This window comes from Mercenaria mercenaria, chromosome 14 (assembly GCF_021730395.1).
Source record: "Mercenaria mercenaria strain notata chromosome 14, MADL_Memer_1, whole genome shotgun sequence".
Taxonomy (NCBI): Eukaryota; Metazoa; Mollusca; class Bivalvia; order Venerida; family Veneridae; genus Mercenaria; species Mercenaria mercenaria.
In genome coordinates, this window is record NC_069374.1 from 69900555 (window position 1) to 69915743 (window position 15189).

Below are 15189 nucleotides of genomic sequence, written 5' to 3' on the forward strand. Positions count from 1 at the left end.
ATGGAGGGGCACCTGGGGTCTTCCTCCACCATTTAAGATGGAAAGTCGCCATATGACCTATTATGTGTCGGTACGACGTTAAATCCAGCAAAAAAGATATTATAATATAAAAAAGAACAAGATTATTGAGTAAAATTCTTTTATAAAATACAAGAAAGTACATACATATAGTTAGAGAATGAGTGTGTCAAGTATCGTTATATTTTGACCACAGCTATTTGTATGATTCATCACTTGTTTACATCAGTAAAATGCCCTTCATACTTTTTCATTTTATTTTATATACATGGTAATGCTTTTTTTAAAAAAAGCCTCAGTGGCCGAGTGGTTAAGGTCACTGACTTCAAATCACTTGCCGCTCATCGATGTTGGTTCGAGCCTGACTCGGGGTGTTGAATTCTTCATGTGAGGAAGCCATCCAGCTGGCTTACGGAAGGTCGGTGGTTCTACCCAGGTGCCCGCTCGTGATGAAATAATGCACGGAGGGGACCTGGGGTCTTCCTCCACAATTAAAGCTGGAATGTCGCCATATGACCTATCATGTGTCGGTGCGACGTTAAATCCAACAACAACAACAACAACAAAAAAAAAAGAACACTTCATATATTTCGCTCATGCAAGGTACCGTAATGCATAACAGTTTTGTTTATATACCGGTTTCAAGTTAACCTGACTCCGCTGTTCAATTTGAAATAGACCGTGTATTCATTTTAAAGTTTTATTGTAATATTTGTGTATCGTAAAGGTTTCAATCACCTTCAGGCAAACATTTCGGAATGACGGCGCAGGCTCCTATAAAGCTGAAACTGAGCGGATGGCCACGCTTCAGTGAATACAATGATAATTTAACTTTTAATTTCAGCCTCAATGTTGAATTATATTGGAGATATAACATACAAAAAAGCAAAGTCATTGGCTTAAAAATAAAAAAAAATATGTTATGGCCATTTAAAGTTTTCAAATGAAAATACATGTAACATTTGAGTTGTCTGCCCTTGTCTATATCTGGACTTGAAAGTGAGTATTCCATATTAAGTTTTCATCCTGACAATATATTGTATAAAGTACAACACTTGGTTTGTCTCTACTGAATAAGATTGTAGAACTTGTAAGCGGGGCTACCTTTATTACAGACAATAAACTAAAACAATAAAAACTCTTACGCGATTTCAGTGAGCTCAGCAAAGCAATTTAAAGCACAAATATTAATGTGGAATGTAAAGTAAATTACACACTATAATGTCCTACCAAGATACTTACAAAAACAATGAAGAATGGAGAGAAAAAATTAATTTTGACAGCTCGTGAAAACTAATGGCAAATTTTGACAGGTTTATAATGACTCATGACCCAATTAAAAAATTCTGTTATTTCTACCCTCCAGTTTGATTTTCTTAAAATGGATATTCTATATTCATTTGTAGGTTACAACTCATCAATTAAACAATAAAAGAATATATTGTTACCCTACTGTCGTTTTGTCTATCCAAATCACGTAAGAGTTCCTATTGTTTCAGTCATTTGTCACTAATTAGAGCAATTCAAAATGTTGTAATCATACAAAATACATCCCTTATTTTCACACAGATATTGAGGATTTATCTAATGAGCACATTTATTGGAAACACAATATAATACCGATTGTGTATTGCAATTATGCTACAATATATCAGCAGTGACGTGTCCTTAATGGTGAAGATAATACAGGTTTGCTTGTGTCAAATGTCACGATAGAACATAATTTGTAATACAGGTCAGATAGGATGTGTGGGAATTTTGCCAGAGCAACCAGAACAGCCAGAGTAGCCATAAACCAACCCTAACCCTAACCCTGGCTACTCTGGCTATTCTGGCTCCTCTGGCTAAGTTCATGCAAGTAAGATAGGATTAGTAAAGGTACAATCATACTATTAATCTGTATATCCTGTGCCAACTGTATTTATTCAGAAATATTTTAATGAAAAAATACATTACTTCATTTAAGACCACAGAGTAGTTAATGCTATCATTTAATAATCTTATCTGTTGAATGTAAATTAAAGAAAGCATTCAGTTCAATTCATTTGATCTAGTGATTTCATGTGGCAAACGATCTCCTGTCTGTACGTACTTTATATAATTCAGAGCAATCGGAAGTTCCATCTGATGATAATTCAACAGCAACAACTACAAATATTGTATTAGCAACACTCTTGGCTTTGACTACTACTGCATTGTGTATTTCGATTTTATGGATAATAGTTAGCAAAATACGATCTACAGACAGGTAATATTTTACAAATTACTTGTAATTAAAGGAAGACTATCGGAATGGGCCATTTGAACTTGAACAAACAATTTTATTATGTTTTGCTGAAACATCGTATTAAACTTTATAAAACACCAAAGTTAATTTTCTTCTACATAGATACTTTACTGACATTTATATCACTTTAAAAATAAATATGAAGTAACGTTTTTAACATAAGCTGTCATATTCAATGCAACAGATCCGGTTTACCAACATGGAATTGATTTGTATACAGGTCACTGCTATTTAGTATGTGTCATTGTTGTATATTTAATCTTTTGTGTAAAACGCTTGGCATCTATAATGGTGTTCATATTCAATACCAGTATTGATTTGCTCTCTAACAGACGACTTTCTAATCAGACTCGTTAGTGGAGTGCAATTTACTTATGACGTCTTCGTCTATTAAAAAAAAAAAGAAATGTTTAGTAGCATCATCGCAATCGGCACTGTGCAGTCTATATTGTATTGATCTTTATTATACCTCTCTTTTGTCTACAATGATAAAACCCCATTACTCAAGAAAGAGATATTTTGACTATCAAAAACATTTTTAACCTTTTTGACACGTGACCAAGCGAAAGTGAATGTCGGGTCATGTGACCGCGCTGATATTTTGAATGTCATATAAGGGCAATTAACTGCTTCAATGTTTTAGCCATATGATTGCCTCCCTTGTATTCATATGGTAGTGACGTCACTATTCAATGTGTACACAGACGATAACCGCGCTAAAAATGAAACTGTTAAATTAAATGAATTAAAAACATTTTCAAAATTTCTATGTACTAAATTTTGCTCGGTATAATAAAATAAATATCATATGGCAGCGTGTGTGACATTGATATTGTCAAACCTCGAAACAGAATGTCACCATTCGGCTTTTGCCTCGGGTGACATTCTGCCCTCGGGTTGACAATATCAATGTCACACACGCTGCCATATGAAATTTAAATAATATTGTAGACTACTATTCATTATTGCTTGTTAAATCTTTGATAGGCTGTTGTTTTGTAAAATTAATCAAACAAATGTTTTGATTCCTGTATTAAGAATTATTTGCGTTTTCACGTATTTCAAAATAACAGTCTCTTAAATTTACGAAAGGTATTTTATCCACTTTCAGGCAAACCGGGGATTCTTCTTTACAAATTCCATTAGAACATTCGTTGGTAGTGACTCAAGCTCTACAAACCGAGGGTAAGTAAGGACATACTGCATAGTAATATCATAATTATAAAACATGTTAATAGTTTATGGAATTATTTGATGGCCATACATGGGTGCCCTGATTTACTGCATATTAAAGCGAATGTTAACTTTTCCGAAACTGCAGTTAGATTAAACTGTAACTTATTTCGAAAACTGCACATATGCCTGTCTACATGAACTATCTATATAAATGGATTAGAAAAATGTATATGAATTCTTCTCATTAGTAATATGTTTATGCAAATGAAAAGATGTGTTAGCAACATGGTCATTCAACTCATGCAGATAAAGTAATACTGTGAAATTATTTCTATTGGTGAGATCCCTTGGAAACGAAAAAGTGTGAAGGAATGAATAAATATAAAAATATACACGTTAAACACACAAGCGCTGGACATTATATCTTTCAAACCCAAAGATTACTTGAATCGGAATTACTGTATTTGTCTTTTCAATCGTAACTTTATTATTATGCTCCGAAAGTGGGCATATTTAAATAATACTTTCCGTGCGTGCCTGCGTTCGTCCGTGTGCGCGTCCGTCCATGTAAATTCTTGTCCAGACTGTCATTCTGACATCCATAAAGGAATCTTGAAATAACTTGGCATAAATGTTCCCCATAATGGGAAGACGTGTCATTCGCCAGGCCTAGACCCCTAGCTTGAAAGTCAAGGTCACACTAAGAGGTCAAAGGTCAACAGGGTCTGTTTCGTGTACGGTCCATAACTCTGCCACCCATGGTGGGGTTTTGAAATATCTTATTATATAACATAAATGTTCCCCATAATGAGACAATGTGTCATACGGAAGATCCAGACCTCTAGCTCTAAGGTCCAGATCACACTTGGAGGTTAAAGGTTACCATCCGGTTCATAACTCTGCCATTCATCAAGGGATTTTGAAATTCCTTGGCATAAATTTTCCCTATAATAAGATGACGTGTCATGCGCAAGACCCTGGCCGATAGCTCCAATGTCAAGGTCAAACTTAGAAGTCAAAAGTTAATATGGTCTGTTTCTTCTCTGCCATTTATCGAAGGATTTTAATATTACTTCACACAAATGTTCCCAAAAACGAGTTCATTTATCATGCGTAGACAACTGTAGCGTTCTTGGGCATGCTTCGGGGGGCATTTGTCACTTTTAAAATGACAGCTCTTGGTTGGTTTGTTATACTGTATTGCTGAATAAACATTTTTTTATTTCCTTGCTAAGAGTAAATCGTCTTGGTAAAAGACCATCCATGTATTGAATGATGATTGCATTACTGGGTCAGTGAAACGTGTTTTTTTTTTCAGTTTCTGAAGCAGATCATTCCGCTTATGAGATTCTCGATAGAACCCAGGGTGGTAAGTGTGTCATATTTAAATTACGCAGCTCATTATAACACATATTTTAAACGTGTAAAGGACACTTTAAAACGTACAATAACAACTCCTGTCATTTAAAAGGTCAATAATACTATAATTCAGGATAACAGTTATTTGTATACTGAGTATAATGATATCTTTGCACTGGTCCGGTTGAATCATATTGTGAAATCTTTTTAGACAGTCTGCATTTATCAAAATCAATGTTAAAGAAATATATTATAATGATAAACCTTAATATATATTTGTAGCCCATGACCACACCTATGATACAGCTTCCGCCAGTGCACCAAAAAGTAAGTATCGCTCGTATCCTTACAAAACACTTTTCCATACGATTAATGACTCCTGTAAGACTTAGGGTCAAGATATAGCTGATTAAAACATTTCTTCAAATTATAACCTCAATTAGAACAAAATACCAAAACATGCCTTTAAAATTTTCTTTACACATAATGAGCCTTTGCAAACGGTGAATGTCCATTCTAAACTATTTCAAAGGAAGATTCTTCAGGTTGTCATGTGCAAAAGTTGTTCAATAATGTCTACTCCCTGATGCTTATATTGGCCACGAACATGGGTCACTTGTTTCACATAGACTTATATTTGAAAATATTCCTGAATCTTTTATGTTTCCGCAATATATATTTTCACTACTGTGTGATGCGCAGTGGTGTTAGGGTAGATTACCGGACTCCTAACATGAAGGTTGCAGGGGGCTTCTCTACTATTTTGTCACTTATCTCTGCAGTTGCTAAGGTGTTGTTGTGCAATCTTCTTTGTGGTTATGGTTTCTTGTTGAATTAGTTTTGTGCACAGTGCTATTGATGTGTAAACATGAAATTGATGAATACGATACTGTACCTGTAATTAACAGTTATTCAATCGATCACATGACATTTTAAAAGTTATTCTGAAGTTCCATAAATTGCATGTATTGACGCATCTGTTAGACACTACTTAGCACTTTCATTCTAGGATTATTGTTCGATGATTCTGGCATAGGGATCCATTGATATTGGGCAGTGTTACTGTTTTTTAATGGTTGCGAAAACGGGACTTAATATATGTAGGAAAGAAGAGATTGCCCTTATTTAATATGTCAATGTTAACGAAATTCTAGAAGAAAGGTAGTGAATATTGAATTTTATTCATATTTTATATGGCATAATAAAAATACCTCTAATAGAAACTGTAGCGTTTGGGAGGCCTTTTCGTAAAAATGGTTACGGTGTCCTTGGATACATTGACAAATGTTTATATAAATTAAAAGATTTTTTCAGTATTTTGTTTTTCAGTATAAGTACAATGTTGATTCACATACATTAGGGCTCAATCACATACATTAGAACCATCATATTGTATGGCCTTAGACAGAACTCACTTTCATGTACTCTAACAAATTGATTAATTAACGATGAAAGTTATCAGTAATAACACGCTTTTGCTTCGTTCTTTCGGCATATCGGATATATATCTATAATAATAGTCGCTCGTAATTCATGCATTTTTATCATGGAAATGTAGTTTATAGGCAACGTAAACTACGGAATTCTGTTTGTAGATAAAAGCCAATGGATGAAACGTTGTGATCCTATTCGATATCATATAAAATATTTTAGAAGAAAAAAAATCAATATGTCAGCCCAAAATGCGTGCTGCATTTGGACCCCGAATGCGATATTGTGTAAGCTGCATTATATTATATTGATACAATGTATCACAGTATTAATATTAACTGAATATTATCATGTTTTCAGGTATGGTCAATTCTGGAAACACAGATTATATGAATCTGCAAATCCAGAAATCATGAAATGTCCAACTCCGACTGTGAATGTTTTTTACAAAACAACCGTAGCCTATGAGGAGGAACTTGAACATTCATTACATTTGTTGTCTGAGTGTGTATGACTTATCTGATAAATATGCACTATATTATCGATGTGAACAACTTTAAAAGAAAGTTACTTTACTCAAGAATTGATATTTAGCACCTTTGCAAATCTACAGTTAAAATAAAGTATTTTGGTTTTATTGCATTTGATATCCCAGGTCTCTATTAATCTTCAGATAATGATATTGAACACATTCAAGTTTTATGTGGAATTTCAATGTATTTGAGCGGTACACTTAATCGATATCATATAGTAGAGTCATTCTATATTTTCGCAACATTTTCTGTCCCAGAAAAAATAATCTCTAAGCAGTTTTAATATATGACATCAGAATCTGCTTTGGGTGAAAATATGTGACTAATTTAGTATATTGATGCACTTTTTTTTGTACCATATTAGCATTATTAACATAATTTTTTGAACCTTTAAGTATGTAAAATTGACATTTTTCACTGTCCCCAGGTAATATTTTAGATGTTTGAAGTAAACGTTTAAAAACCTGCACAGTTCAATAGCTAAAAAAATACCATCAATATTTATTTGACACTTGGTCTGAATACTAGTGTACATACAGTTGGAAATTCGGTAAAAAGTTCATCACTTAATTTAATTCCAAAGTTTGTACCCAACGGTTATGTCCCTCATCTAAAAGAAAGCTGTTCAGTCAGAATAACAGCTGATCCCTCTGTTATATTGTCTATGCATTGCCGCCATTTGGAAGAGTATCATTTTTCAAGATAACATTTGAGGTGCTACGGCGGACATTTGTTTTTCTTTATCGAGGAGTACCATTTGAAAGTTGGTAAGTACATGCGTACTTTTTTCTGTCTCTCATGTAACATTAAAAATTCATTACAATGAAAAACATGCGAGGCTTCATTACTGTAAGGTAAGTGTTTCAAAAGCGACAGTTTCAAAAATAACACGTCGGGCATCCATAAGGGATCCATTATTATTTTTAATATGCAAATACGCAAAATAATTCACTCCTGTAACAGTCACTCATATAACGGCCATTTTTATAACAGTAAAGAATCAAAATGTCACAGGAATGAAATAATTTGCAGAACAGCGAATAAAATAAAACTATTTGAAGAGTAGATCTAGATAACATCAAACCCTGTTTCAGTTACTTCATAATCAAAATAAAAAAGAAACATACATCAGCAAGAATAGCGCTAATATCTTTAATATTCTCCCGCCGTATATTTAGTTTTGTTGTTACAGGAGAGACATGTTGTGCGACAGCAAAGACAACTGTTTATATTTTAACTGATATACACCTTAATAACACATAAGTTGTTTCTAAATATGTATTGCCTCCTTACAAGATAACTGTTAAGTTTCATTTTAACAATAGGGAGTCTGCTATTTAAAATATTTTTACAAGAAATCTTTAACAGGAAAGACCCCTATAGCAGTAGCAGGAAAGACGTCCAGTCTGTAAATATAAATAATATACCACTGAGTGTACCTGAACCAAACTGAACTTACAATATGATAACCAGTGAATATCTGTACTATTTCAAAATTTGAATCAGAAAAGTTACACTTACATGCATTGAAACTATCGAGGTTTTATGCAAATGTTACCGGAGAGACAAAAATATGTTATGTGAATGACAATTTGCATTTATAGTTTGAGTGCATATCTGAATGGATTTTCGCATTTGTTTTGTATTTCGTTTAAATCCGCAACATTTACAACAGTACTGAAGAAATGAGCATGAATATCCCATAAATCTGGGACGTATAATACAAGGGACAGACAGGCATATAGATGAATTATTGAAACAAGTGTTCTTTTAAGGTTACTTGCAATCTAGAAATGATCTAATTTGGTAAATTAACGTCAAAAGGCTAACTCATTAATATAATTTTACAGGAGACGACATGGTAATGTCAAATGCGGAACTACAGAAAATTGTCTGCCTCCAAATGGATTTGGATTCAGGTCATAGGCGAGAGTAATTGATTGCAAACCCATAAAGTTAAATGATGAACCAGTCTAATGATAAAGTAGTGCATGAAGATCAAGAGCCTAGAAAGACATCATGTACACAAATGGTGGAGACAAATGAACAAGATTTTCCCAGTGAGTCGGCAGATGACCGCGTAGTAACACACGGGTCAGCAGAGCTTGATGGTAAAAAACATAGATATTACAGGTCAAACAGTAGTTGCAGAAGTGCAAGAAGATACAGTACCTGTGGTTACGGACAAAACAAATGCAATGCATAAACAAGCAGTGAGAATTACGATCAAAATTAGACAATCATGACAGAAGAAATCAGTTAGAGAACGCAAAGTAGTTCCTGAAGCAGGTGACAGATAAACATATAAAAATGCCCGTAGATCACAAACAAACACCGTTGACACTTAAACTTGTAAGTGCACGAAGAAACCGAACACAAGACTTAAAAGATGTACAATCAGTAGAGAGATGACAAATATACATTGTACATGCATATAAAAAGACTGAAAATCAGATACCAGAGTTGACACAACACATGGATGGGCTAGCAGAAAGTGGTGTCAGATACACGAGAAATTTCAAGTATAAAACCAAAACCGTTAACAGATAAACAAGAAATAACAAATGAAACAGTTGCATCTGATGTTATAGAGACGAAAGGTAGTTGCCTGCATAATACTATGGAAAAAGAACAATATAACACGGTTTGACGGAAGTTTAGCAAAACGTTGAAATAGCACATGCATCAAGAGAAAAACAAGACGCTGAATTTGAACAGATCCAAAGTAAATAAATCGCCGTTATCTCAGACTTAAGGTCGTGTGATGGATAAAGTATGTTATGGCAAAGTATGGTAAACGACCTTACTCACGTTTATTTGAAGAAACTTGACTGTGAAACATCATATGAACATTTGAAAAGAAACAACAACATTTTCACTTAGCTTCAGAGTGTGATGGACCTTAATGTATAAAGAAAACATACTTGGAATGAGTAGCACACATTTATTATAAAACAAATGAAAACATTTTGAATAATCTTTCATAAAACATCATGAAAAGGTAAAAAGTAAATATATAATGTATATATATATGGTAATTGTTACGACAGCGTATTGAGCTGGTTATTCAATTTTCTTCTTTTTGTGCATTAAAAGAAGATTAATCGTTAATCTTGCGCTCCCAAAATGCGCTCCTTGTGCTCCCAAATGCACCCTTTGCATTCCTCCTCCACCTCCTGCTACTGCTGCTGGCTGTAACGCACGAATGATTTCGCTTAAAATACCTATATTTGAGTAGCAATTAGACCCATAAAAGTATATATTTTCTGAACCTACTCGACAAGACCGTTATAACGGCTTCATGTTTCACTAGGTCAGAACTCTACCTTGGGTTCCGGAGTGGTTTTTACGCATGAGTGATTTTAACCTCGATTCGACTCTTAAAGTAAATAGCGCTCATCGAGACATTTCGTTAGATACCCTACATGCCTAGGTTCTGTCCAATAACGAAGGAGAAAAACCGGGTTGTAACGTATGAATGATTTCGTTTTAAACCCCGGTATCTAGAAAATCTTACGTGATAGACTCATAACTGTATTTTCTTAACCTACTCAACAAAATAGAGAAAAGTGGAAACTTCACAGGTCGCTCAACACGACAAAAACAAAATGTTGCAGGCTCGGTTTGATTGAGCCTGTTCATGGACGGTATTGGAAATGCATGCTACCGTCCACGCCCTCTAGCCCCGGGTTGAGCAGAACTCAACGACAAAGACCTTCAAATGATGCCGGTCCCAAGCCTCCACTTTTTTGAATTTTGATGACGTCATTTCCGGTCGGGAATCATATTTTCTAAATGTACACCACTCGGCCTTCCCAAAAATGTTAAATACCCAGAACGTCAAAATTGACCCTAATTCACTAATTTAACGTTCTTTATTTTAGTGAATAGATAGTAGCAATATAAAGTGAAACTGGGCGTGGATCCTTGAAATAGAATTTGTTCTATTGTTTATAATAAAGGAGCTCTATTGTTCTCCATGAATTTGTCGGAACACGTTTAGGCTCCACCTATTGATTCTCGATGACTCACCTCTGGGTGCGGCTTTAATCTTGTCCGTCGTCTGCTACAGGACAGATATGTAAATATACCGATAAAGTACCGATTACAAAAATTGACTCCACAAAAAACAAAATGGCGGTTTATATAAATAAAGAAGGATGACCAAGATCTATAGATATGAGGTTAACTACCGTTATGAAAAAAACACGAGATCGTAAACCTTTCTTTAAAATAAATAAATAAAAAAAAAAAAATAAATAAATAAAATAAAATAATTTTTTTTTTCGCTATTTTCAGTACAGGACATGTTTCGCATTTGTTGCGCAATTATTCTAATTTTATGTTCAATATACATAGTAGCTGTTCCTAGTTTTCTGTTTAAATGTCACTGCCATAACAAAAAGGTGTTCTCCTTGATACACGCATGTCCCTGCTGTAACATGGTATATATCTTCGATTATAATTTCCACTGTTATCTTTTTATCCCCATAACGTTAGTACTTTGGAACATCTGAGGTTTCCTTTACAAAAGCACTGGTTGAAATTTGATCCATTGACCGAATTAAAAGTACAATTAATATTTTAACTATGAAATAAATTAGTTTTTTAAAATATCACCTGAAATACATCTCAAGTTTGTTTCGTGATACATATAGGACGTAGATGTTATTTTTCTATAGAAATAAATCTCAAACTGTCATATTGTTATGGTCTGGATGTGTTTACTGTCTCTTATGATAAAGTATCAGTCACTGGTATTATTGTAACAGGAGGAAACACATGTTGGTTTTGTCTTCAGAATATGTTCTGTATTGGTAAAACGAAGAGGTATTAAGCTTGCATTCAGTTAAATTTATATTGAGATAAGTTCTACTGATTAAATTCACCAAATAAAAACAACAAGTGATGATGGTTAATTTTCAGAAGTTACAAGCTCAAAAATGTTGCGAAAATACAGAATGACTCAGTAACATAGTAACTACGGTTTATCACATGAACTGAATTTAGCATTTAGGATTGGAATCTATGTAAATTTCTTTTTGTCATAAGGTATTTGCTTATCATATTACTGTATTTTTTTCAAGAATCAGTTGGCTAAGGTAAATCTGTGTTTTATAGTTTTAATGCGAATCTTTTTGCAACATATACGACTACTTATCTACCGATGTTACATAGTAAAAATGGAAAACATTTCCAAATGAGAAAACGTTTGCCTTTTGTGAGATTGTTAGTTCTTAATTTGAAAAGTACTTGAAATTCTCTAATTTATATGTAGTTTACAAATGATTCAACTGGTAGGATTAAAAATATACATGACATTCTTTTCGCGTCATTTCATTTATGTGTACGTATTTTCATATGTAATAAGACAAACCTCATTTTTTATTCTGAAACTGTGTTTTTCTATATATTTTTCAACAAAACAATTAATACATGTTTATAATGAATATGACTTTTGAATTTTTTTATGTCTTAATTGCAATGTTTAATGTTATAATGATAGTTTTACAGATTTTATAACATGTACAGAAATTAAACAATTTAAAAATAAATCTCATATTATTGGCAATATTCAGTGAGTTTTAATTTGTGAAGTGTCTTTCAATATCGTTCTACCAGCCAGAAACAATGCAAAGTACATAGAAATTTGCTTAATTAAGTACATATTGTGTTTTTTTAATCTTTAGGGTATTTCAAAGGTGAAAAACTACAACCACCTCAGCTGTAATGTGCAAATCTTAAAACATTCAATTATAATCTTGGATTAATACCCATTTACCATGTTTACCATTTATAATTTAAACAGGCATATTCGTCTTACAAAACGGTGTCAATTTCAAAGATGTTTATCAGATCGATAGTTTTACCATAACAAACTTAACAGACCTTTACGCACACGGTATTTAAAATTTTAAGTTTTATATAAACTATTTTGGATTGTATCCTCCGTAAAGATAGTATCAGTATGTAATATTAACTTTCTTTTTTACCATTAAAGCTTCAATATTTTGAATAGTCAAAAGAACATTTCATTAAAAAATTGTTATCAAAGAATAGGCACATGCTATCATAAGTGTGCAATTAAATATACACAATTGTTATGTGTTCATTTAATTAATGTTTAAAGAATAATTCGGATGTCAGCAAGAATATTTAAAGATGGCCTAATATACCTCATACATAAAACCCCCCAAAAATGTGTAATTACTAACTAACTAATTACTATGTGTAACTAGTATATTTCGTCTGCTTTTTATTTAATATTTTTCTTGATTATTTATAGCAATTTGAGAATATGTCGTTCTGAGTACGTCTTAGTGGCGGCCAATCGTTGGATGTTGCTAATATATTAAGTTAACTTTAAAAAGTCCATTTGAAGCAGTGAAAGTGTGTTGAAAAGTAGGCAGCAACGAGAATGTAATGTCACTTATCCGTCATAGCTCTACATCGCTTATCCAAATTAAAAGGGAGTCAGTGGCAGTGAGGTTAGCAGGTTGGACTACAACGCCAGCGATTCGGGTTCAATTCCCGGCCACGGCTTATATCGCGTCTGGTGTTCAATACTTTGTGATTTAATTAAATTGGTACTCTTTCCAACGCAAGAAGTGATTGTTCTGGTTTTTCCCAAATATTTGGTCTGGTATATTTATCGGGTATATTAATCCTTTCTTAATGTCTGTTTATGTGTTTTATTTCCCGATTGATTGGATTAATTTCAATGATGTTATCAAATATCCATGTAAACGGGGGAAAAACAAGACGTTTAATGCATCCATCAAATGGAAAAGCTTAGTGATTAAAGAAACCGATGTCAATTGTCATACAACATATTTTACAATTATTATCTAAAGTATTAGATCCTCTTTTGATAAACTGTTTAACGGTTTTATCAAACGTTTTACTGACATAAATGTCATTTTCAGATTTTCGTATTTTGTTTATTAAGATCTAATATTAATCAAGGAGTTTTATTATTATTGTTGGGTTTAACTTCGTACCGGCAAAATTGCAGGTCATATGGCGACTTTCCAGCTTTGGTGGTTGTCAAAGGCCCCGGTTGCCCTTCCGTGCTTTATTTCATCACGGGCGGGCACCTGGGTAGAACCAACGACCTTCCATAAGCCAGTTCGATGTCTTCCTCACATGGAGAATTTAACGCCCAGAGTGAGGCTCGAACCCACTGGAAGTTTATCATAATCAATAACTTTGCAACATAATTTAAATCCTCTGATATGGAATAGACTCAAGCAAAACGAATAGGTCACAATCTACAGAACCTGTAGGATTTTGGGCAGAAGAAGTCTCTGTATAAAGTATTTAAGCTTCCATTCAAAAATTAATATTCAAAAGTGGCGTTTCTGGTGTTTTAATTTTATTAAAAGACATGATAGCAGCATAGTATAAAATGTCTATGTAATTGATCCTGTTTTACTGATACTCGCTATATGTCATGTTACCATTTTCACCGAGAAAGCAACTCCTGTTCAAAAGACTGTTTATCTTTATCGACGAAGACTTTCAAACATAACATTTTAGCATCATCCGTACTAAATGGACCTCTGAGAGAAAAGACGCATTTCAGCTAGTGAATTGAAATTGACTATGCAGGATATTGAGAAACATAGGCGGTGTCTTGTGGTATTCCATCTGCGTGTCAGTCTGGTGGCTATTTTAAATATATCTTTCTGAAGACTGCATGATTGTCTGCGATCTTTGAATTTGACTTACTCTGTTAGATAGTGCTGTTATTTTTTAAGTGTATATATCATGCTTTAGTTAAATATTTTTATTATTTTTAGTAATGATACATTTTGTTATCAACATGCAAGTGGTAACTAAACAGGGAAATATTCTAACAACATCAGTAAACGGTTCTCCAATAAAACACTATTGTGGGTTTCGTTTTGGGGAGGCTGCGGTTTTGGTACGTGGCATTCCCTGTTTGATATTTGTCTTTGTTTTTTTACACATTACGACAGAAGGGAAATGATTTTGTTTTGAAGTTTGCCTAGTGATGTCTTTATTTGTTACATCAATATGCTTTGACCAGATTAATTATTGAGTACATTGATAAATTAATACAGGAAAGTGACTCCATTAAGTGTAACCGCCTGCATGCCCCAAGCGTGTTTAAACACACAGTACCCTTGCGAAACAGACTGACCGCTTCATGGCGATATTTAATTTGATATCATTTTTATTACATTTTCTGCGGCCTTGTGCATGTATGTTAGGTAGTTATATACATTGGCGATTAACATATTTTACCCGATGGCAGAACAGGAAAATCGTCATCATCAAACACTGCCAAGTACAGTAAGATAATGGAATTAAGGGTTGCATGTGAAATCAAAATGTATCCCTTTTACAAAGCAATATACA

At 33.6% G+C, this 15189-nt stretch overlaps 1 protein-coding gene across 2 annotated transcripts in view; it reads left to right on the top strand.

Annotated features, from left to right (window-relative positions):
- The window catches only part of LOC123527763 (cell death abnormality protein 1-like), a 41062-nt gene extending 26250 nt beyond the window's left edge, over positions 1 to 14812 (top strand). The window contains exons 4-8 of one of the 2 annotated variants that reach the window (XM_053523832.1): positions 2125 to 2266; positions 3417 to 3490; positions 4800 to 4850; positions 5123 to 5167; positions 6632 to 14812. In XM_053523832.1, the coding sequence (XP_053379807.1) occupies positions 2125 to 2266; positions 3417 to 3490; positions 4800 to 4850; positions 5123 to 5167; positions 6632 to 6687 (368 nt within the window). In that variant the 3' untranslated portion in view covers positions 6688 to 14812. The remainder of the gene's footprint in view (positions 1 to 2124; positions 2267 to 3416; positions 3491 to 4799; positions 4851 to 5122; positions 5168 to 6631) is intronic. The other variant, XM_053523833.1, reaches the window with a different exon arrangement.
- Positions 14813 to 15189: the final 377 nt, after the last annotated feature.